Source organism: Dipteris shenzhenensis, chromosome 27 (genome assembly GCF_047967505.1).
Source record: "Dipteris shenzhenensis isolate YYH24624 ecotype China chromosome 27, Dip_SZ_1.0, whole genome shotgun sequence".
NCBI lineage: Eukaryota > Viridiplantae > Streptophyta > Polypodiopsida > Gleicheniales > Dipteridaceae > Dipteris > Dipteris shenzhenensis.
Window position 1 is genome coordinate 24,147,067 of NC_141622.1, and position 22,295 is coordinate 24,169,361.

General features: G+C 46.2%; 1 protein-coding gene across 3 annotated transcripts in view; it reads right to left on the minus strand.

Moving 5' to 3' along the window:
- The window catches only part of LOC147884067 (protein PLASTID MOVEMENT IMPAIRED 1-RELATED 1-like), a 30,618-nt gene extending 15,406 nt beyond the window's left edge, over positions 1–15,212 (minus strand). The window contains exons 1-3 of one of the 3 annotated variants that reach the window (XM_087399004.1): positions 15,148–15,212; positions 14,750–14,894; positions 10,675–14,614 (exon numbers count right to left, since the gene is read on the minus strand). In XM_087399004.1, the coding sequence (XP_087255130.1) occupies positions 10,675–13,613 (2,939 nt within the window). In that variant the 5' untranslated portion in view covers positions 13,614–14,614; positions 14,750–14,894; positions 15,148–15,212. The other 2 variants (XM_087399005.1, XM_087399006.1) reach the window with 2 other exon arrangements.
- Between the last annotated feature and the right edge of the window lie 7,083 nt (positions 15,213–22,295).

Consider the following 22,295-nt stretch of genomic DNA (forward strand, 5'->3'; position numbering starts at 1 on the left):
TACAACCATGGAGCAGGTATATGAGTTGCTTGAGAAGAACTTCATTTCTCATAATAGTTCTCCTTTTGCCTTGCCTGTGCTTCTGGTGAAAAATAAAGATGGGCAGTACCGCATGTGCATTGATTACAGAGATATTAATAAGACCACTATAAAAAGCAGGTTTCCAATCAGCAAGATTGATCACATGTTCAATGAACTCAAGGGTGTTCAGCTCTTCAGTACGATAGATTTCAGGTCAGGATACCAGTAGATCAGAGTGAAAGTGGGTGATGAGCACAAGACAACCTTCCACACAGAAAGGGGCTGTATGACTTCAAAGTAATGCATCGGTCTTCTCAGCATAGTCCTGAATCCGAAGCTCCAACTGGGTAACCCTTTGGTCCCATACTTCAGTTGAACTTCCATCTGCCATCCTGACTGTATACGCATAGTCAGAGGGACTTGTCTTTAATTTCAGCCTCTTCACGAGCTTGGAGTTAATCACATTGTGAGTTGACGCCGAGTCAAACAACACAATGACATCATGACTGGCCACTTGCCCTTTCATTTTAATTAACTCCGTATCATTGAAGGCTGTATACCCCGTTGCTGCAAGCCTAGATAGGATGTTATCAGGTGCACTCGTCACTAACTTAGCAACAAATACACATAACAAACAAGGTACTAACCTTTGAGAAGGTCCCGCCAGTTGCATCTGCATATGTTCCGCATTGGGACTCTCTTGCATTTCCACGTCGCATTCAAATATTATCATATTAGCCGTGCGACGGTCTTTATTCAGTGGACAATCCTTCCACTGATGTCGCTGAAGGCAGCCGAAGCACAATCCTTCTTTTCTAGCTTTCTCTTTTTGTTCACGGGTCAACGAGGACTTTGACCAAGCCCGGGCTGCCATTGGAGTTATTTTCCTTTTCACCCCAACGGTAGTACTTGTTTTTACTGGTCCCTCAACCGGCTTCACCTGCTTGGTTTGGCCACTTGGCTGCGAGACACTTGTCTTTGAAACCCATTTCCTCGGAAGCCCTCCTTTCTTCGGGTACTCATACTGAGTCCCTGCCTGCACAAATCCACCAGATCTGCCTCTGGCATCCTCATAGTTCAGGGCTACTGCTATAGATTCATCTAGTGTAGTCACATATTTAGCCTGAACTTCCATTTTGATCTTGTCATTCAGTCCATAGATATAGTCCTTTAACTGAACCGACATAGGGAGAGGGTCTGTTATTTTCATGACACATTCCCTGAATTTGTCAGTGTACTCTGCCACTGACAGACTCCTCTGACGAAGATTTCTATAAGCATCCCAAGCTCGGGATTCTTCATCAGGTGGGAGAAAGTGTTTCTTGAATTCAGCTTGAAACCCTTCCCAGGTGGTTGGAGCAACTTGATCCTTCTGTTGCTTTATCCACCATCTGTCCGCTGCCTCAATAAACAGATGTGTGGCCTCGCGGATTTTCTTTAGATCGGATCTAATCTCACAAATGGCGAAGGCTTCTTCCCACTTGTGTAACCAAACCTCGATCACATCAGAGCTGCGCTCGGTCATCCGACCAGCGTACTTCTCCGGTCAATAATTAGCGATATTGGGCACTTTGACCCTTGCGCGCTCTAAGGAATGTATACTGGGCTCTGGCTCTGCTGGAGCTTTGCCCTTATCAGTTCTAGACGGTCTAGCCGACAAGGCTTGCACCATCTCCCTGATCTCATTTTGCCCAGCATTCACTTGAAGCTACTGGTTCATAATCTGCTGTAAAGCATCCTCTAATATCGAAATCCTACCAATCAATGTAAGTGCTGCATGATGTGACATCTGTTGTGTAGACTGTACTCTAGACTCACTAGGATTCACTCTTAAATTCTGCCCTTCTGCTTCCATAGGTTCACAGTGGAAGATGGGATTTTTTTTTTCTTTTTTTTTTCTCTTTTTTTTTAAAAAAAAAAACCCAAATAACCAATATATACACCCTTCACTTCTGTCCTGCTTTCCTGGTTTTTTTTTTAAATTACAGTGCAGAAATAACAGGACCAATTGAAAACAAAAAAAAACTGTACGGGGGAAAGAGCTCCCTGATAAAATAATCCGACGTTGCGGAGCCAAGGCAGGCGTTGCCTCACGAGAGAAACTAGGCAGCCCAGTGGGTGGAGGTCCAAGCCCGAAACGATGGCTCAGTAATAGATCTGCATCTCCAGAGTCGCCCTTTAATTTCGCACGCAGGGGTGCCGACGAATGCTCCGAGCCTGCTTTCTGTCGATCTCTACGTAGCCTCACCTAGCGCCGATCAGTTCTGTCCAATGATATTGGGAGGTCACAGCAGAACTAAAGAACCGTCACAAATTCCAGACTTGCCATGAAGGAAGTGCTACGCAAGATGATCACTAGGTTGACAGGCAAGACGGAGAATCCTGCGACCAGCGACGAGCTCCGTGAAGGTCACAAAGCGTGGTCATGAGGTGTTTGCAGGTGACGAAAGTCGTGCCCTCAACGCTCTTTCGACGTCAACAGCGCCCAAGCTCACGTGCAGCTCGACCCGTCTATCCTTCTCTAGACCCTACGCTCCTCTTGGCGCAGATCATCCTTTTTCTTGTTACACCGTCGCTCGCCCAGGATCACATCACGTACGACCCTCGTTATCCTACGCCTTCACCGATTCCATCGTAGATCACGAATCCCTTTCATCCTCTAACCATGCTCTGATACCAAAATGTCAACGATTTTATCTATCCACGATTCTATCTGTAACATGAACCTCTTCACGTCGTTGAAACAATCACGGGCGATGGCTCTCTGTTATTCCACCCAGCCTATTCTCATGAATCATGAATCATCAGATACGTACGTTATTTTTCATACCTATCCATGAGACCCTCAATTCCCTAGATAGTTCTCCTTGCCAAATGTCATCAATTTAGCCTCTCCACTTGGTGCACCATTTTTACCCCTCTCTTGGGGCACATTAAACCCCTTGCCCCTTGGCATTATTGCACATTTTGGTGCACCTAGGCCTTAGCACTCAGAACTACCTAGTCAATGCCATTTCGCCCTCACCTAGGACCTTGGCAGTTACTTCTCTTGACCATTTTAATTACGCACATTAACTATTACAAAAGTTGGTCATCTAAGAGAAAATGCCCACCGATCTATCCGAGGTCATGCTATCTCGGCTAGAGCATAACAATCCAGGCTGAGTACCTTGACTCAACATAAAAAGAGAGATCTGGAGCATACATAGAGATGATTTAAAAAGCATAATCTTCAAAGGATGCCTCATCTTGTGGAGGCACATCAACTGAAAGTAGATTGGCATTTTCTGTCTTTGAAGTTGCTTAATTTTTGGCAACCATTATCCTGGCAATCTTCAACAAGGAAGCCATGTTGGCATTTTCTTCCTTTGTAGCATAACAAGACATTGCTTTATGTTTTGGCTTTTCACATATTTTGCATAAGCAAGCCATGAGAGGGTCTAACCCAGGAATTGGGCAGTGTCTTCTCTCTTATAAGGCTAGAATAACAACTGAAAAGCTTCAAAATATAAGCATTTAATGTAGCAAAGTCTTGTGACCAAATTTCAATCAATGATGCTTTCACTTATATGCTTCACAGAGGTGGCTAAATGAAAGCTTTCCAATCAAATCCAGGTCTAGCAACTTAAAAGAAAGTTGTAGCCACAGTTGTACTAATGCTTTTCAAAACTTCAAAACCTCAGAAATGCTAAAGTAGCATCTAATGTAGCATCACTTTCAAAACCTTGTCAAAACCTTGTCAAAACTGTCAAAAACAAAGGCCTGAACTTGGAGGGCTTGTATCTCACTCTCCAAAGCAAAGAAAAAGGGGCTTTCCGAGGCAAAAGAAAGCTCATATACCACATAAGGTCCACTGAGGAGGAGGGGCGCAAATCCGCGTCAGATCGCCATAGCTTGCTTCTTCAATTTCGACTGGTTTTTCTCTGTTTTCACCTTGAATATGTAGCCATTGCTGCTCAGATTTCCGCACAGGATAGCTCAAGGTATGGAGAAGCTCCCTCTGAAAGGAATTAGAGAAACATGGAGCGGTCTCACAGAAATCGTGGAAGACAGGTTCGACGATCTGCGCGAAATGGCGACTTGCAGAGACGAAGATACGTTAATTCCTTGCAGCCAAAGATTCGCCCCTTCGAGATGTATCTCCAGCAGGAAGGGCTTGGAGAATGGCAGAGAAACGGAGGAGAACAAGCTTTAGCAAGATTTGGGAAGAAGGGGAAGAGATGGTGAAGAAGAAGATGGAGAAGAAGATGATGATGTGGCAGAAATGGGATCAAAGGGCTCTGATACCATGTTGGCAAACTGAAAGGAAAGCATAGAGTGAACACAAACTCAGAATACTTGCATATAGAATGAAGAAGAGTGAGGTCCTTATGTAGGCACCTCTTACATGCTCACTGACATCACTGATGACTTCAGAGCTCCACAATCATCTCCTCAATCTGCTCCTAGATTCTCTCAATCATCCTATGTGGCTTCTACCACCACCTAACTGTGATTATGGGCACCTAACTGTGCCTCTAGCACTCACACATAGAAACCAAGGTGTGCCTGAGGCATACACCTTGAGATATCCCAACAATTGGTGCTCTAGGAGATCTTCGATTCAAGATAGCTCCCCTAGTGCTCAGTCAAGTTTGGATTTGTCTACTCTTGAAGGCTTGTGCTTCCACTCCTTTTTGGCAAATCGACATATGAAATGCCTGTAGAAGGAGGCAAGGCGCAAAAATCCTCTTAGTTGGGTGCTCGTCTGTAAAAGGAGCCTCCACATGTCTCCTCAAGAGATGAGAGCCCAAATTGCCTCTCGGGCTGCAAGAACCACGAGACTACTCCTCCATCTAAAAAAGTTAGCGGTAGCAAGAGGTGGCCATCTCTAGTCGTTCTTGAGGGTCCACGTGAATATGGGCCCCTCATCTTGTAACCGTTGTAGCTGAGTCCCTGTAGAGCATGAACCAATGGTTAGAAAGAACTACCTGGTCATACTATCCCCATCGCATCATAGACACATGATATGAAAACTAAGCCCTATAGATCTGCATGACTTCGAGATCAAGCCACACGCTCGCGTATCTACCTACAAGCCACCTCGAGACAAGGTCCTCAACAAGATCCTTTGGGATGTGGAGACGGATCCCTCTGGAGACGGAGGACCTCCCTGAGTCACTTTATGGAGACCACATCTTGTCCCTCACTGATTGTCGTCACTGAAGTGCCTATGTACATTGCTCATCACTACTACTCTAAATAGCATCTGCTATCCAAGTCCTGTGGGGATCATCCTCTAGCTGCCATATCCCTACTATGGCAGCTAGACCTCCTCCTCTGATAGCAATGCATCAGGAATCTGCACCCCCTTTGAGGGAGTTCTCAATGAGGCTGCTTCAAGTAAAACACAATCGGAGAGTGGTCGAACATCATTGTGCTTGCCAAGATGCCCATGGCCCCAGCTCTACGAATAGCCCGATTCGCTACATAAAATCTCTCCAGTTTCTCAAGTTTGTCATAATGCTGCTAGCCAAAGGAATAATGAATTCTAGCTAGAGTCTAGATAACTCTACCTCACCAAGGATCCTAGGCCGCTAACCGCAAAAATAAACTGATCCCATGTGCTACGCTCGGTCGAAGGCATTGCCAAGGACGAGGCTCCCCCTTGCTTGTCCTCATCAAACTCTGAATATCCAACAATCCAAGAGTCCCACATCTGGAAGGCTCTCAGTAAACCATCTCCAAAAAGGTGCACGCAGTTGACAATATCCTAGAGTCTCCCACCCTCAAGCCTATCTCAACAGCCCATCCTCCTATGAGCTCACCGGGCTAAGACCTAGGCTACTGAAATGAACACACCTTGCTCTAGGGATCAAACCTCCAGATCTCTTCTCAAGAGAAGATGGTGCCGTCATCTAATATCCAAAACTTAAAAAACATGTGCTTCCGTATCATAAGAATATAAATTGACAGTCCCACCAAGGCTCCCTACAACTCCAAGTGAGTATCAACGGTTGTAGCTGCTAACATGCACGATCATGTAACCGTGCACGCTCCAACTCACTATGCTCTAACCCATAGGGAGGGATAGGGAGGGTAGGGGGATGGCAAACAAGGCCTTCCAATGAGTGGAAGCCTATGTGACAGTTGAGGATTTCTGGAATTTCCGTGGGGGGTTTGGATGGAGAGTAGTCTGTGTCCATGCGGCAGCATGCCAAAGGCATGACTGGCTGCCTAGCCTGCTGGCGCACTAGTTCAGCAGTCAGTGTGTAATCTCTCAAAGCTGCTCATCAGGCCCCAACCTAATCACAGCAAGCTGCTAAACCCAAGCCTCGTCCATCTCTCAAAAAAGTGAGCTGAAGGGTGGCAATATGACCATTGGTGATCCAAAGCTCCTTCCCTTGCTGGCCCAACCACCCCTCCATCATGCGGAACATCCGATCCCCCATCATAAAGTCAAAGAGGAGGGGTTTCACTGCTCCTCTCATGTGGCTGCCAAAATTACTCCAGCGCAATGGGGTAATCATCTAGGACGTCTCTGAGATAGTTCCAAGGCCCTAACTGCTAGAACTCTTCGGAGCTGGACAAGGCTTCGATTTTTGCTCCAGCAATAGTAGCAAGCCTGCAAAGATTATAATCCCTCCAACATATAGGCAGAAGCATAGGGTGGAAGCGGTATTGTTGCTTTGAACTTGTAGAAGTATCGTTACAAGTCCCTTAGTCAGTCCACTCTGATCTTTTTTTTTTCTTCAAAGAAAGGAACCTTCTATTAATGCTTGAAAGATTTCATACAAGACAGCAGCCCCGAAGGTGCTGAGTATAGAAAAAACCGGAAAAGGCTGAAAGAAAGAAACTGGCCTGTTCCAGAGAAATCCAGCTCACTGCCTAGGGGATCTCTGGAGCTGGGGCTAACAGCCAAGTGGGAGGACTATACAGCCAGCGAATCCCTCGCGGAGTGAAGATGTAGAAAACACCTGCAGGCCAAGCCTTGCAGAAACGAGCATGCCTCTCAATAGTCGCCTTGGAGCCTGGAGTCCCACGCTCCCAGATGGTCCATAGAGTGTAGATGATATCCTACCAGATGGCAACTAAGGTAGCTGAGGGTTAAACCAAGTGCTCTCCCATCACAAGACTACAACGAGCCACCCAAATGTTCCAAGCCGTGATGCTGGCTACCATCTCCCAAACACTGTCCTCCCTAGGAGGAGGAGCTAGGGTGTCAGGGGGGACTGCCTCGTGGAGTGCAATCCGCTGAATGCTCTGACCCTGTATCCACTAGGCTGGGGAGATCTCATCGATCTGGAACGTGTGTCCTCCCTCTGTCAACCAAGCCACCATCCCCCAGGTGTAGTCTCTGTGCAGACTCTGCATACGTGTCATGATCCTGAGGGCTCTCATCCAGATCCTCACTGCGCTATGACAACTCCATAGGCAATGCGGGATACTCTCCAGGACACCATCGGAGCAACAGTGGCACTGCCCCTCCACTCGCATCTACACCAACCATGGGCCGATGGGCAATCCTCCGTGGGCTGCCAACCAGAAGAAGTATGAGATCTTCCTCCGCCGCAAGCTCGACCACAACCGCGTCCACAACCTGCAGCGAATATCCCGAGCCACTCTCTGGGTCACCCAGTGTCTCTCCCTCGAAAGGGTCCACCTCGACGAGTCCATCTGAAGTCTCCTGCCAATCCGTGTGGTGTAGGAAAAGAAGGGCACCTCATCCACCGTCTCAGCTAGGCCGCCCCTGGAGGGCCAGAACCACTCCCTCGGATCCCACTGGACCTCCCTCAGGGGTCTACCCTACATAGCCAAAGGCGCCATCTAGAGGCGTCTTGCTTTGAGATACTAGGAGGGTCACTCTGCCACTCCTTCCCCAAGCGTCCTACCACTCTGATCATCTGCCAGTGTATCCCATCAAGACTCCCATCCATCTCACGGTCGCTTCCAATGAGGGACTGAAGTAGGTCTCCAGGTCATACACGGAAGAAGCCGGGGGTGCGTGTTGCCGTGCTGCATCAATATCCTCAAGGGAACACCAGTACGAGAAAACTGCCCCAACCATCTGATGTCTCTCCAAATGTGAAGTCCTTCCCACCAGGACTCAGGAATGGCTAAGTCAATCTCACCCATCCGCTGCCCTGCCCCTCGCAGATGCGCTAGGGCGTCGAGCCTCGCCTCTGCCTCCATAGGTAGTCTGCTCCAGCAACCAAAAGACCCTACTGAACCACTGTCCCACTGTGCCTAACCAATGTGAGTCCGCTACCCGAGCATGCGTCCCTCCTGATCTCTGACCTCTGGGTGCCACATAAGGGGCTGGCGCTCAAACTCCTCTCTCCATCTGGGCGGAGCACGGATGAGACCCCCTGCTAGTCTTTGCCAAACTCTGTGAAGACTCCTCATCAGGGGGGAGCCCTTCCCCGTAAGGGGGCCTCTGAGAAGATCCATCTATGTGAAGGCTGCCACTGTCCCCCAGTGCGTGGGGTGTTCCTCAGAAGCCCACGCTGTAAGAGGAGCTTCCAAGGCTCTGCCCCTGGGGTGAGGCCACGAAACACCAACTTGCCCAGAAGGGCCTTGCTCTGCATCTCCAGATCAATGATTCCCAAGCCTCCCAGTGCCTGCGGCATGATCACCGTCTGCCAAGCTACTCGGGGGCCCTAGTGTTCCTCGTGCCGTCTAGACCTGCCAAGAGGAAGTTCCGTACCAACCGTCGGAGCTGCCCAATGCATCCTCTGTGAAAGCACCAGTAGGAGGCTATATACCAAGCCGTGGCAAGAAGGACCTGGTTTGCCACGAAGGCACGACCTGCGAGGGAGAGTTTGGCCGAGCTCCAATAGAGAAGCTTGCGCCGAACACTCTCAAGGACCAGGGCAGTCTGCTGCTCTGCTGTGATGTCAATAACCACCTGGCATCCGAGGTATCTCGCTGTCTGGCCCTGCGGTATTCATCTGAAACCAAAGCAGTCCACTCTGATCTACAATGGCAGAACTATCTTTAACCTGGTGCCACCTGCTGCTCAATGGATATGTCAATCCCAACCTGGCATCCAAGATAAAACACAGAAACTTATTACTTTCTTGGAACACTTTACCAGAACAGTGGGGATAGCCAGGTTAAGACCGTAAACACTTCCTTGGGGGTTGACATTTCCTCCAACCATAGATGGAATAGATCTATGGAGAAAAGAATAGAAGCAGAAAGACCTATTTGGCATGCTCCTAACATCAGTTCTGCTATATGGGGTTCAGGCTTGGGGAGGCAGCCTGTGAAAGACACCTAGAATGAGATGGAAAAACTTCCCAAAACTGTTTCTGACTAGTAAGAGAGACTACACCATACTTTGTTCTCTTTATTAAAACCTGCGAGTCTGCTTTTGGAATTACTTTGGGATAGAGAGAGAAGTTAGGTACATTCACAAAGTACCAGCGATCAAACTCCCTTCCTTGGGGACCCGAGTCCCGACTATTAAACGCAAAAGACGGTGAAGAGAAAGGTCCTAAAATCCAAATGGATGGAGGGCATCAAACACTGGTTGCTGGTTTTGGAGACGATAGGTAGAGCTCCTCATCAAGATACCCCCCTCAACTAGGGATGTCATGGAAGCTTTGCTTGCAGCCTGGTTTCTTCACGTCAAGGGAAAGAAGCATTCACCACAAAACATGCCGCAACCATGACCGACTATTTACACACACAGGAACAGAGGCATGCATTCGGAAAGGCTCACCACTAGCAATGTGAGGCAGCATGTTGGTGTGTGGAGGGGCAGGAGTGGATAGCTAGGGAGAAATGGCTCTATAAGTCAGGACCTTGTCGAGGGGCAGGAATGGGTACCATGGGAGGAGGAGCTCTGTAAGCTCGATAATCAGACCAACATGGAGACAGGCTTGAACCATACAAGATCCAATCCTGCTAATTATGTGGTTAGAACCCATAGAGGAGGGGGGGTCACCTTTCAATGCACAGCAAACAGTGCTACGCAAGGCAATAAACAAAGGACAAGCATCACAAAGGAAAATGAGCTTGAAGAGGCACCTTAACACAGCCATTCAGAGTCAATGGCAGGTTCCTGAATGTGAAAAGATATAAGAGGAATCTGACTTTCAAAATGTGATGGCAGCACATTGAGAGTTTATGATTCCCTCTAAAACCTACTTTGAATCCCCCTAAATTGGGCAAAAAAAATGGGAGCTCTGCTATGCATCAATTCAACCCTGCATGATATGAATAACATCAAAAATAAATTCTCCATCTCTGCAGATGGATCCTGGATAACTGCCCCCACAAGCTAAGATGAGTGGGACACTTGTTCTCAAATGATCATTCGTGACTGAACATGTGAACTAGATCACAACTAAACCACAATGAAACCCCACATCTTCCCTAGAGTGTGCACAGCACAGCGTTGCACTTTGTCTGCCCATACAAATAAAGAAGTGGCCACCAATGGTAATTTATGAGCATCACTATATTTGATGTTCCTACAAAATTTCATTTCCACTAGGCAGATGCCAACAACATAAAGGCAACATAAATGCCTCTGTAAAGTCTAGAAGCACCCACCAATGTCCAAATAGGGATAGAGGCCTGCAACAAGTATACCATATTGAAACAGAACAATACAAAAAGCAGAAAATGTATCTAAAAATAATCAGATAGGACAGAATTACATACCCATTCCTGAAGGATCTGCTGGCCGCCATGCCCTCTATCGCAATCTGCTCTACTGACTTGCCAGTAACATCTTCCAAAGGCATAGCTGTCATGGCTTGAACGGCCATGTTCTCTATTCCCATGGAGGCCATGTTGCGAAGTATATCGACAGTGCCTGAACCCATTTCTGCAGGCAGCACAACTGGCTTGGACACTTGCATGATTAGCTTTCCACTGCCTTTATTAGATTGAAAATGCAAAGGGTTCATGGACCTCAAGGAACCTCCATCTTTCACAGAAATTGCAGCCCCTAATCCCTTCGCAAGCGGAGGCGGTTCCTGCTGCTTGAATGCCTGCTTTGGAGGCGAGCTTACAAAAGCTTTCTCATTCAAGCCCCATTCCTGCATCAGAGCTTCTGTTTCTGCATCTTCTAGCATCTTTGCCCGAGTCTTGCTCCGCAGACTTTGTGTAGCTCGTTGAAGTTCAGATTCTGCTGCTTCCATGATGGAGCTGAGTTCCTTGTCCTCGTCACTATCCCACTTCGAAGTTTTCTCCACTGTAGAAGCAGCCCCTGCTCTCTTTGAGGAAGAAGTGGAAGCAACCCCTGGTCCCAGATCTGTATCATTTGAAGCATCGTCCAGAAAAAGCTCTGGGACTTCTGGAAGATCTAAATCTATACCAAACCCTCCTTCCAACAATGCCTCTTGCTCAAACTGCTTCAACAACCGAGCACGTGGAGAATCTGGCTCACTGTCAGAATTCCGGCCCAAAGGATTGTCCCCTGATTCCAGCATATGTAAAAACTCCCCAGCAACAAGATCAACCTCATCATCTACATTCTCATGGAGGCCTTTCCGCTCTCCAGCTATTCCTATTATTCCTTGCACATTTGTGGTACCTACAGTGTCAGATTGGTCATGCATGGACTGGCTATCTGCTATATTTATCACTTGCTTTTGAGCTCCATCCTCCTCACCAAGACGATGTGTGGCTGCAGGTTGTTCTGATTCTGACAATTCATCCAAAATCTCCTCTTGAGGCTGTTCCTTGGCACTGGTTCCCTGTAAAAGTGACTCCAAGGTTCGCATTACCATTTGATAAGTCACAGTCTCTTTCTTCTCACCCTCCTCCACATTTGCAGTTTTCCCATTTTCATCCACATCTACCTCACTTTTACCCAAACTCTTTTCCAGTACATCAAATGAGTTTGTGGTGGTTTTATCTTGTGCAGATAAAAGCTGTACTTCTTTGTCAGCCTCTAGTCCCCTTTCCTCCTCATTATCTTCAAGCAACTGAGCAGTAAGGTCATCTATATCATCCTGTATTGCTTTTCCCTCGATTTCTCCCTCATCCATAGGACCCTCAACAGACTTATCAATCTCGGTGCCCTGGTCAACCACCACAAATTCTGCCTCATCCTCAGTGGAAGCTTCATCTGCTTCATCTTTTTCGCTAACTGTATCAGCTATTTTAGTGTTTCTTTCAGTATCTGCATTTTCTACAGACTGCCTTGGAGTTGCAGGTGCCAATTTGGGTTCAAAATTAGGAAAGGCATTGAAGGCATCAAGAGAATGAGGAGACTGTCTCTCAAATTGTGAATGCAACTCTGGGAAGCGTTGCTCCTCCAATGCCTGTCGCCCTTTGAGCTCATAAGCACCTTCCAATGAAGAGGGGTCATCCAAGTTCAGATGTTCCATTGCAAGGCCATCGCCATAGTCATTTCCTGGCTCTGAAACACTTGGCGAGTGGTTACTGTGTCCTCTGACAGTGGCACTTCTGGGGGTTCCATGTGCTGAATTTGGAAGACTGTACGACGTGCGAATTGATGATCGATGTGTGGGTGAGCCTCGGAACCTGGAGCTAGAACTAGTAGAAGTCGCAGAATCCTTGTCAAGTATCTCATAATTGAAAGTGATGATCAATTTCCCTCCCTTGGCCTTTCCTGAGAGATCTAAATTAGTGTCCCAGCTGCTCCCTTTCTCTGGTCCACCCTTCTTATCATCCATATTATCAGCAAGCAACCTGCTGAGATCAAGCTGGTGCCTTCCAAGGTCTAGTTCTTCAACATCTGGGGCCATCACAGACACGATGAAGGCCTTGGACATAAATTTCAGGTTGTGCGAGGGACCTTTGCTGCCATAAAGAGTGCACTTCATGAACAGTGTCTCCTCAAACTCTGCAATACCTTGGAAAACACGGCTAGGCATAGTCTGCACGGCATCTTCTTTGGTCTCCTCCTTCCTCATATGCACACAGAGACGGAGGCCATTCATGGCCGCGGGAAGACCCTCAATTGCATGGACATATGCAGAAAAGACGCAATGAAATCGCTGTCTGCCAATATGAGAAAGGGCACGGAGGGGCTTCCAGCTCCAAATGCTTTTTTTCTTTTCCGCAGAGGAGTCAAGCTTGCGACTGGGATCAGGAGCATCATCAGACCAGTCAGGCTCTTCGGGGGCAAGCTTGTCAGAGCTTTTGGAAGGCCAGGGCTGAGAAAGGCGGCGGTCGAGGCGGGAGCGGATGTCGGATGGTTTCTCCTCGCTCCAGGCAGGGAGGGGCTGAGAGGGAAGGGTGGAGGATGGGAAACGGGGGCGGGCATTGGAAGCAGGAGGCTTTTGCTCGAGGGAGGAAGGGACCTGGGGGACAGACATGGAGTGGCGGGTGAAGGAAGGAGGGGTATCAAGGGAGGCGAAGCCTGGGAGGGGAATGGGGTCATTGTGGGTTGAAACGTCCTTGTTGCGCTCATAGGAGGAGAACCGTCTAGCAGGGAGGGTTTCTCTGCGAGAGAGGAAGGAAGACTTCTTGGGTGATGGAGCTGGAGCTTGAGCTTGGTGCTGTGGAGGGAAGCCCTTTCGTTGGGCCTGGTAGAGAGCTTGGCTCAACACCTCCAGCTCTTGCAGCAGCTGAGACCCTTGCTGGCTGCTCCGCCTTGACGGAGGAGAACTCGGTGGTGAGCTCATCTTTCTTACTCTCTTCTTTCTCTCTCTCTCTCTCAAACTCTTCTTCTAACTCCTCCTCTTCTTTTAACACTTGCAACTTTTGCCACACAAGACCGCAGCTTTCCCAGCTACTCCAGTTTCTGCACCAGAATTCTCTCGTTTCTCCTACGTTCAGATCCCAAAATTTCGGCCAAAACAGCAGGAATTGAGAGATCAGAACTTGCTCCACTTACCAATGTTTCTCACTCCAAAATTGAGCGTTCAGAACTGTTCGCCTCTCCAGCTTGCTTCAGCTACAACTGCTTTTGCTTGCCGTGTTCTCCCCCAGAACGAAATCCTGCTGCACCTTGCAATCTTTGTTACGGGGTATCCATGACTCTGAAGGAGCACCTCGGAGGTAACTTACTGCAATCGCTCGCAAATTCTGCTGAAACGCTCGCTGCCGTTAAATTTGATTTGCTTGCGATCCTCCCAGAAATATTTTAGCTCGTTTCGTCGGCTTTATTCCCAAGAGTGCAGCGAAGCCTACGTCCCTCACCTACTCACTCCCGTTTATTCTACCCAGTACGGCTGCTTCTTTGTCCCGTGCTGCTGCTGCTCGCAACATTGAAACTACAATTGCATGCTTTAAAACTCCCAAACAACTTACTGAATTAGCATAAATCTTGCTGCGCTTGCAAGATCGCATGCTCCTCATGTACTTGCCTGCTCTTGTTTGCAATCACACACGCTGAAGCGTACTTACCTTTGCATATTCTGTACAGCCTTAGAAAGAAAGCCTGCTCATCCACCAGCGGTATCACCGTCCCCAGCGTGTTTGGCCCCTCACCTGGTTCCAATTGTTGGCTTCTTCTAACTCAGCTACCTCTCCCGTGCAAACTGGCAAATTGTTTCTTCGCGATCGGTCAGCTGCCTCTCTAATATCTATGTTTCATTGCTCGCGGTAGCTCGTCACCCCCGTTGCGGCTTTTCGACCTTACGATCGATAGTTGGTCATCTCCACGCTCTTGCTCTAACATCCTCTGCAGAGATGCAGCTTTCGGAATATCAAAATCAGGAATTATCTACACCTGCATGTTTTTTAAAGTTCACGATGATTGCTCTGCTATCCGTACGTTATAGATTTCAATCGTCGCACGACCAACCACAGGACTTACCATTGCCTAGGTTAAAACTCCCGCCTTATCTGCAGACCTCCGGATAGTCCGGTGTGCGCATTAAATGCGGGGAACAACCCCAACCGGCCTGCATGAGTTGGACCGCATCGATCGGCAATCTCGAAGCTCAGCAAAAAACTCTCAGCTGCGAAGCCAGGGCACACCCGCAAACATTGGCATACATGTAAAACAATTCATTGGAAGATCAAACATCGAGCCGAGAGCGAGAAATCCTGAGGAAAGAAGGATTTGCGGGAGGCAAAGACACTCCGGAATCCGCTCACAGACTCGTAAAGCACTGCAGCTATGGCTGCTACCGGGAGATGAAAGCAGACAAAGTCCTCGAAAGAATGAAATGAGAGAACGAGGAAGAAGGATGAGATGTATGAGTCATTTACCGCTAGAATTGGAAGAGAAGGAGAGCCTCTTTTCGAGGGTGCCCGCCAGATTTAGTTTAGCTGTGGCGCTAATTTTAGCGGCTCTTGGCCAAGGCTAAACTTTTCACACTGAGTCTTTCGTTTGCTGACATGGCAGTTCCATGTCCACAAACCGTTGGCGTGTCCTTCGTGTTGGCCCATTCACACACATCCCCTTTGTCATTTTCTCCCTTTGGGCCTTATCCCTAGCTTATCTCGTCCCCAAAGGCCCCCCACATGTCTTAATTTTAGAGGAGCAATGCAAAACCTCCTTCTCCTCGAAAAGGGTCCATGCTTGCTCCCAGTTTACGGGCCTTTACACACTGCCCAATCCCCCGCCTGCCAAGCCTCTGCTTCAAAGGCGTTGTGCCACATTGAAAGAGATTATTGGATCCGCCACCACAAAAGGGGGGTGGACAAAGTTGGGCAGCTACGACCCCTCGCCTAAGGGGGTTTTACATCGTTGAAGGCATTTAATGCATCAAGGTTGGTGGGGCTTTACCTTGCCACATACTTTGTAACGACTTGGGCGATGTGTAATGATCCCCGCCCCGCCAGGGTTAAAGACCCTAAAGCTCATATGACAAATGCACCCGAGCCACTCATGATAGCACGTTGCGTGATCAACTCGATCAAACATGATCAACCATGATCCTGTAGGTATTCCAATGGGGAGGAATGCAAGACCTCTCTTTGTGAGCGAAACTCCTCCTTGTCCTGAGGAGCTCAAGAATTGATGCATCTTCCTCGCACTTTCGAAAAGGGTCCGTGGTTGTCTTTGTGCACTCCGAGTATAAAGCTCATATGACAAATGCACCCTAGCCACTCATTCTAGCACATTGCATGATGAATGTAATCAAACATGATCAACCAGGATCCACATAGGATCTTGTAGGTATTAAGATGCGGTGTTAGTATATTTAAAAGAATCACGTGAATATTGAAGGGCTTGATTCACAACTAGGTCATCCTATGTATGGGGACACATACTAGGCAATTGTCAAAAGTAAACTCAAAACCCTTGGGGGTAGAGGCAGGGCAGGTGCCCCTCAATAGCCTCAAACCGTGTGTGTGAGTTGGGTGGGTGAGTCCAAAAAAAAGAAAAAAGTAAACTCAAAACCAAAGAAGGAAAGGGGGCCTCAAAAGGGAACCATCTCAAAGAGTATGAAATCTTGAAGCTACAAAAACTAAAGCCGCCTTTAAAATCTCTCTCTCTCTCTCTCTCTCTCTCTCTCTCTCTCTATAACCATGTCAAACCTCAACCACCTATCAAAAGTCAAAGTATACAATGACAATTAAAAAGGTATCTAAACATGCTTTCGCACATTTCAATTAGCACTTGAAGGAGCAACTTGACATCTAGGGCCTACATAGTGGGGCAAGATACCAAGGCAAATCTTCCATTATAAGCACTAAAAAGGAGTTAAAATTACATGTGGTCATTATGACAATGTAGTAAGTACTTGTGGTAAAGGAAATTAGGGTATGTCATGAGCACTCATTATTATCCCCACACCCCCCTTTCCTCCCCTCACCCCATGCCTTCTTTGTATTAATGGCCCTTTCCACCCCTCTCCTCAATTCATTGTACAAATAAATATCAACTTGAAAGGAGAAGTTTGTCTAGCTCTTGTTGGTCTTGATAGTGGGGGCCTCTCGGAACTCGCGGACAGGGAGGCCCCTATCTTCTTGCATGCGGACATCTCGAGAAGAGAGAAGGAAGCTAAATGAAAGGCTGGAGGGAGTCGGGTTGGAAGCAACCATTCTACAATGATGAAGTACTATGGACCAGATCTCAGGAAGCTTGTCAAAGAAGGGGAGGAGGTAGGTATGTTTTTTTTTAAACCGGGAAAGTCCCCTCATTTGAAGAACTTGAAAGCTATGAGAATATGACTGGGAATCACCATCAAATGCTTTTGAAGTAAAGGGTTTTTCTTGTTATGATGTGTATCTAAGGCAGTTCGCAACAAACTTATGGGATAGTCCTTTATTTTGCTAGTGTAGCTATGTTGGTCTTCCCTTTAGTAGATGAGTTTTCATAAGTGCCCAATTTGGGTTGTGTTTCCTAATCTTCATTGTTGCCTAGAGACTCTCTAGAGTACGTGGAAAGATGTTGCTTATTCCCTCTTTTGCTACGGCCCCATTTGGGCCAAGATCCTTTGGGATCGACGGGCCCAAGAAGTCCCAAATCATTTGGATGTTAAGATTTCCAATGATTTTCCTAACGCATGCTTTGTGTGCAAGGAGCGGGGACGCTTTGCTTGAAATTTCCAATCAAAGATTCGGCAAGAGGTGCATGTAGATGGCATGTTAAGAAGGATGAATATGTGGTTCTAATGGAGCCTAAGCAAGGGGATGCAAGTGTGAGTCTTGTTTATATGGGGTCTATCCCATCTGAGAAGGCCCGATTCAGAGGGATGAAAAATAGCTTGTAGGAAAGAGAAATCGGTGGTTAGTAAAGGGGGTCGAGAGGTAACAGAGACATCTGAGGAATCCTTGGGAGAAAGGGAAAATGGTAAATACAAGGTCATTTCAAAGGAGGGGGTCACATGCAATCAAGAACCAAAAGCGGGGGTGTTGCAACCCCATCTAGGTCTATGGTTAATGATGAATCTTTTGACAACAAAGGCCTCTCGGAGGCTAACCATAAAATTAGGTGTTAAAGATAAAGCTTAGGAAAAACCTATTAAGTATGCAAGTAGAATGAACAACATGTTTACTACAAGTGCATTAAGGAGGCAGCTACAACTTGGGGGGTGGGAAAGAAAACAGGTTCAACTTTTTCAAAGATGTGTATAAAGCCATGGCACAATCAATAAGGAGGAGGGGGGGGGAGTTGAGCAACTTGACATGGCCACCGTTGGTACCTTGGTAGTCTTGTTGTCATAGAATCTCAAAGGGTGTTGTGATAAATTTTATTGCCATTGATTCCTCCCCCTGTAATCCTCTCTCAGAATTCTCCTCTTTCATTCCTCTTCTTCCTCCTCAACAACTCGAGCTTGATTCAATTGGTTTCTACCATAAGCTCTGGGGTTTCCAAACTCTCAATCACAGAGCCCCTTTTACCGTGGAGTCCCTTACCTCTCTCTATAGCCTGTCTTCTGAAGCAGTAGACCAATGTGAAATTGCTGTTTGGCAAGGGAAGTAGTTTCTCTCGGCTGACCTAAACTGCACCCTCTCTCTTTTCTCTTTAAACTCCTTTGATCAAACCAAATGTGCTAGCCACAATGTGTACTTTCGTACCAAGGCCATTCCTATTGATAAATCAGGTAAAAAATATCTCAAAACCTTAAATATTCATCGCCCTTACATCAAAAGTGCCATTGCTCCACTAGAGAATGATCTGGCTGCTCCTCTTCCATTATGTGGCTCGATCAAGTGCTTTGGTTCATGATCCATAATCTCCAAAACCTATTTAAGCTAGAATCCCCCAAAGCCCAATTTTATGGCTTCATTGAATGGATTGCTTCTCTCCCGCTTGAGGCACAAACGAGCCTTATTGCCTATTTTCTATTTCATGAACAATTTCTTGTGGCAGCTCGTAACCTTGCCCATCTGGCTCCCAACTCTCCTCTTCTACCCAAAATAAATCATACCCCTACGGCCCTAGTGATCAAAGGTATCTTAAAACCACCCCTTCCGTCTGATTCTTCCAAAAGCTCTTTTAAAAAAGCCAAATACATATCCTCTCATGGTTCCACCTCCTCTGGCTTGGCAAAACATCCCATGCGTGGTTCCCAATGGTACAATGACATCAATGACACCGTCAAACAGATTACCTTGGTTTATGTATGGGTACGCACCCTATCTACACATGTCAATGGTCTGCACTCTCTATGTACTGAAAGATGTATTACAAAAATGTTTTTTCATGTTGTTTTTTGTTCAAAAGCCTTGAGTTCATTAAGCCCAAGAAAATCTTTTATGAGCTCATATGTTGCTTTGAACCCAACAAATTGAAGTTGTTTAATGATTTTGGATTTGCTTGATCGTATACCCCTAACATTGCCAAATGGTTACACCACCCCTAACATTTTCTTAGTCGTATACCCCTAACATTGCCAAATGGTTATACCACCCCTTTGACACTTTTTCCACATCATATGATGTATCCCACACTTGCACTTGCATGAAATACAAGCGCTTTGCTCCCTTTTTAAAAATGGAATTTCTCAACGAATTACATGTCCTTACCACGGCCATTGATATTTGTCACCACCCTAAATTGTATGAATTCCTTTCAAAAGGACTTAACCACATCCCGCCCTTACCATCGAATCCTTTCATTGTGGTAGAAGAACGGTTTAAAACCTGGTCCAAAATCTACATAGTGCTCAAAATCATGCCCTTTGGTCTTTGCAAAGACAAAATCCGGACACTTTGCCTATCAAAAATTAATAAAAAATGTCCAAACTGGGCTTCCTCTCTTCCATGGTTTAAGGATGAATGCATCCTGAGTGAGATAGACGTTCTTTCCTCTTATCTCTTTATTACTACTGGCCTTGACAAGTCTCCTCAAACCCCCACATTTATATGTAAAAAGATTTGTCACAGGATGGCCAGTCAGAGGAGTTTGAATTTACCCCCCTTGATGAACAAGTAATTAGTACTTCCATTATTGAAAAACTCAACTCGTTAACTTAGGACTTACGACCATATGTAAAAAGATTTGTCTAGAAAGGAGTTTGAATTTACCCCCCTTGATGAACAAGTAATTAGTACTTCCATTATTAAAAAACTCAACTCGTTAACTTAGGACTTACGACCATTACCGCTCTCCCCTTTCTTATGTGTACCTACAAATGTCATAAGTAGTCTTTCCATTGGCTCACCAATGCACATTCTTGTATTTTTTCTCAAGCTACTAGTGTTTTAAATTCTGCACTTGGTAACTTTATTCTTGAAATTAAGAAGATATCCTTTTCATTTCATAAAGATGCCTTAGTATTTTGTGGAAAAAGAATCAATTCTTTTTGGTTGATCAATAACACGACCTCGTTTCTCATCAATCTCCCCCCACTTTTAACCTCCATGCACACATTTGATGTTACAACTTCTTATGAAGCCATACCACATAATGGTAACGACAGCCTCATGGAAGCACTTGGCTACTTAGTAGGCTTACTAAAGAGTAATGGATATAAGGGTTTTAAATGGCAAAAAATTACTCTCCTTCTTACTAAAACTAGTAACCCTCCCTTCTCTTTTGATCTCTTTCTGCATATCGACCATTACATTCTGACCAATGCATTTGTCAAAGTTGGGAATGTTACTGCCAAACAAACCTTGGGAATACCAATGGGATATTCATGTTCCCCATCCTGGTGCAACATTTACCTTCTCAAATTTGAGATTGCGTTTGTCAAAAGACTAACAAGGCTCAAAAGATGGGACATTGTGGAGGCCTTCATTTTTTCATTCCGGTATATCGATGACCTTAACTTTTGTAACAACCCCTTCATCATCCAGTGCCTTGACCCTCTTCAACCTCGATCACATGACGATGCATTGTGGATCTACCCTCTTGATGTCATTAAGTTAAAACCCACCTCAGATATGATAGGAAATATTACCACTCACACTACCTTTCTTAACACTTCCTTGACATTTATTTCATTGGCCTTTATGAGGGTCTATTGCCTGGAAATAGGATAAATTACCAGTTCAAAACATCTCCTTTATTCAGCTTCATAGTAATAGACCCTCAGATAGCTGCTACAAATTATGTATCTCCTAAATTATACCTATCATTTATTTTGCTTCAGATCCATTCCTTGCATGGGTAGACAATTTAAAACTCATTCATCTGTTTTATGCCAATGGCTTTCATTGACATAAGATCCAAAAACTTATTTTCAACTTTATTGCTACCAACAATTTCCTTGGTGCCCAAATCAATACTTCCCCACTCTTATCTTTGTTTGGTGCGGGGCGAGATACCACGTGATGGGTATCCTGACCCCATAATGTGGTATCCTCCTAGGGTCAAGGAGGGTACACACACACACACACACACACACACCCCTCTGCTTTTTATCCCACTCATACCTCCTCACACACATACACACAGCCTTACAACACACTAGCCAGTCCAATTTTTTATGACATCTTTTACTAAGACCTAATCTATTCCTTACGTGGATTTAATGAGCAAAAATTTCTTTTAATGGCTGTATTAGTGGGAGTCAAAATGCATATGTTTTCTTTTCTTTCCCTATCACTACTCCCTCCCCCCTCAGTTACCGTTCTACAATATTATTTGCCACCGCATGGACTTATGAATGAACATATGGGTATCTAAGAACTAATAGATTTATGCCTTAAGTATTTTACGCTTAGATCAAAAGATGGGAGAGGGTGTCATCCTTGGCCTACTTTGCGGTGCATATGGTGGACATTTATTAGTAGGGTGGTGCTTCCTATTTCTAAAGTTCTCCCTCTTCCTTCAAGCTCTCAACGTCCTCTCCACTCTTCAACTCAATCCTCACGGCTGCTCCTCCACCTCCTACTCTTTCCCAAGCACTCATGGTTTCCTCTCAGGTATGTTTGCTCGGCTTCTCATGCTTACTCCTTTCAACACATACGGCTACTTACCTGCTTGCTATGTGAACTACATGGTATGCTGGCCACTTGTGCTCTCTCCCTCGATCTCTGCTGCTGCGGCATTGCTCGCTTGCTCCCTATATCTCCTACCTATCTACACCCTCCATTATGCTTATTCTTACCTACGTGCACCCTCGGTTGCTTGGCTACTTGGATTACTCTCATTGCGTAAGGTCTAGCCGTGTGTTTTGTCCCAAATGTGGGATTGCATCGCTAGATCTAGCTATGTGGCTTCCATCGGTTGCTATCCTTCTCATGCATTGGCACCTCACCGACCGTTCTGATGCACGTTGCCTCGAATGCTTGCTACGGTAGCTTTATGCCTCCTGCCTAACGGGATATTTACCTCTAGTCCTCACGAATGATGGCGTGGATTTATGCGTTGGTTTCGCTCTCCCACTCCATGAGAACCCACTAGTCGAAGCCAATCATCTCTTTTGCAAAACGCTGGGCTCAATGCATATTCTGATCATACGACATTCATAATAGAGTAACAAGAGCCACTCTCTAAAATTCAAAGCTTTTGT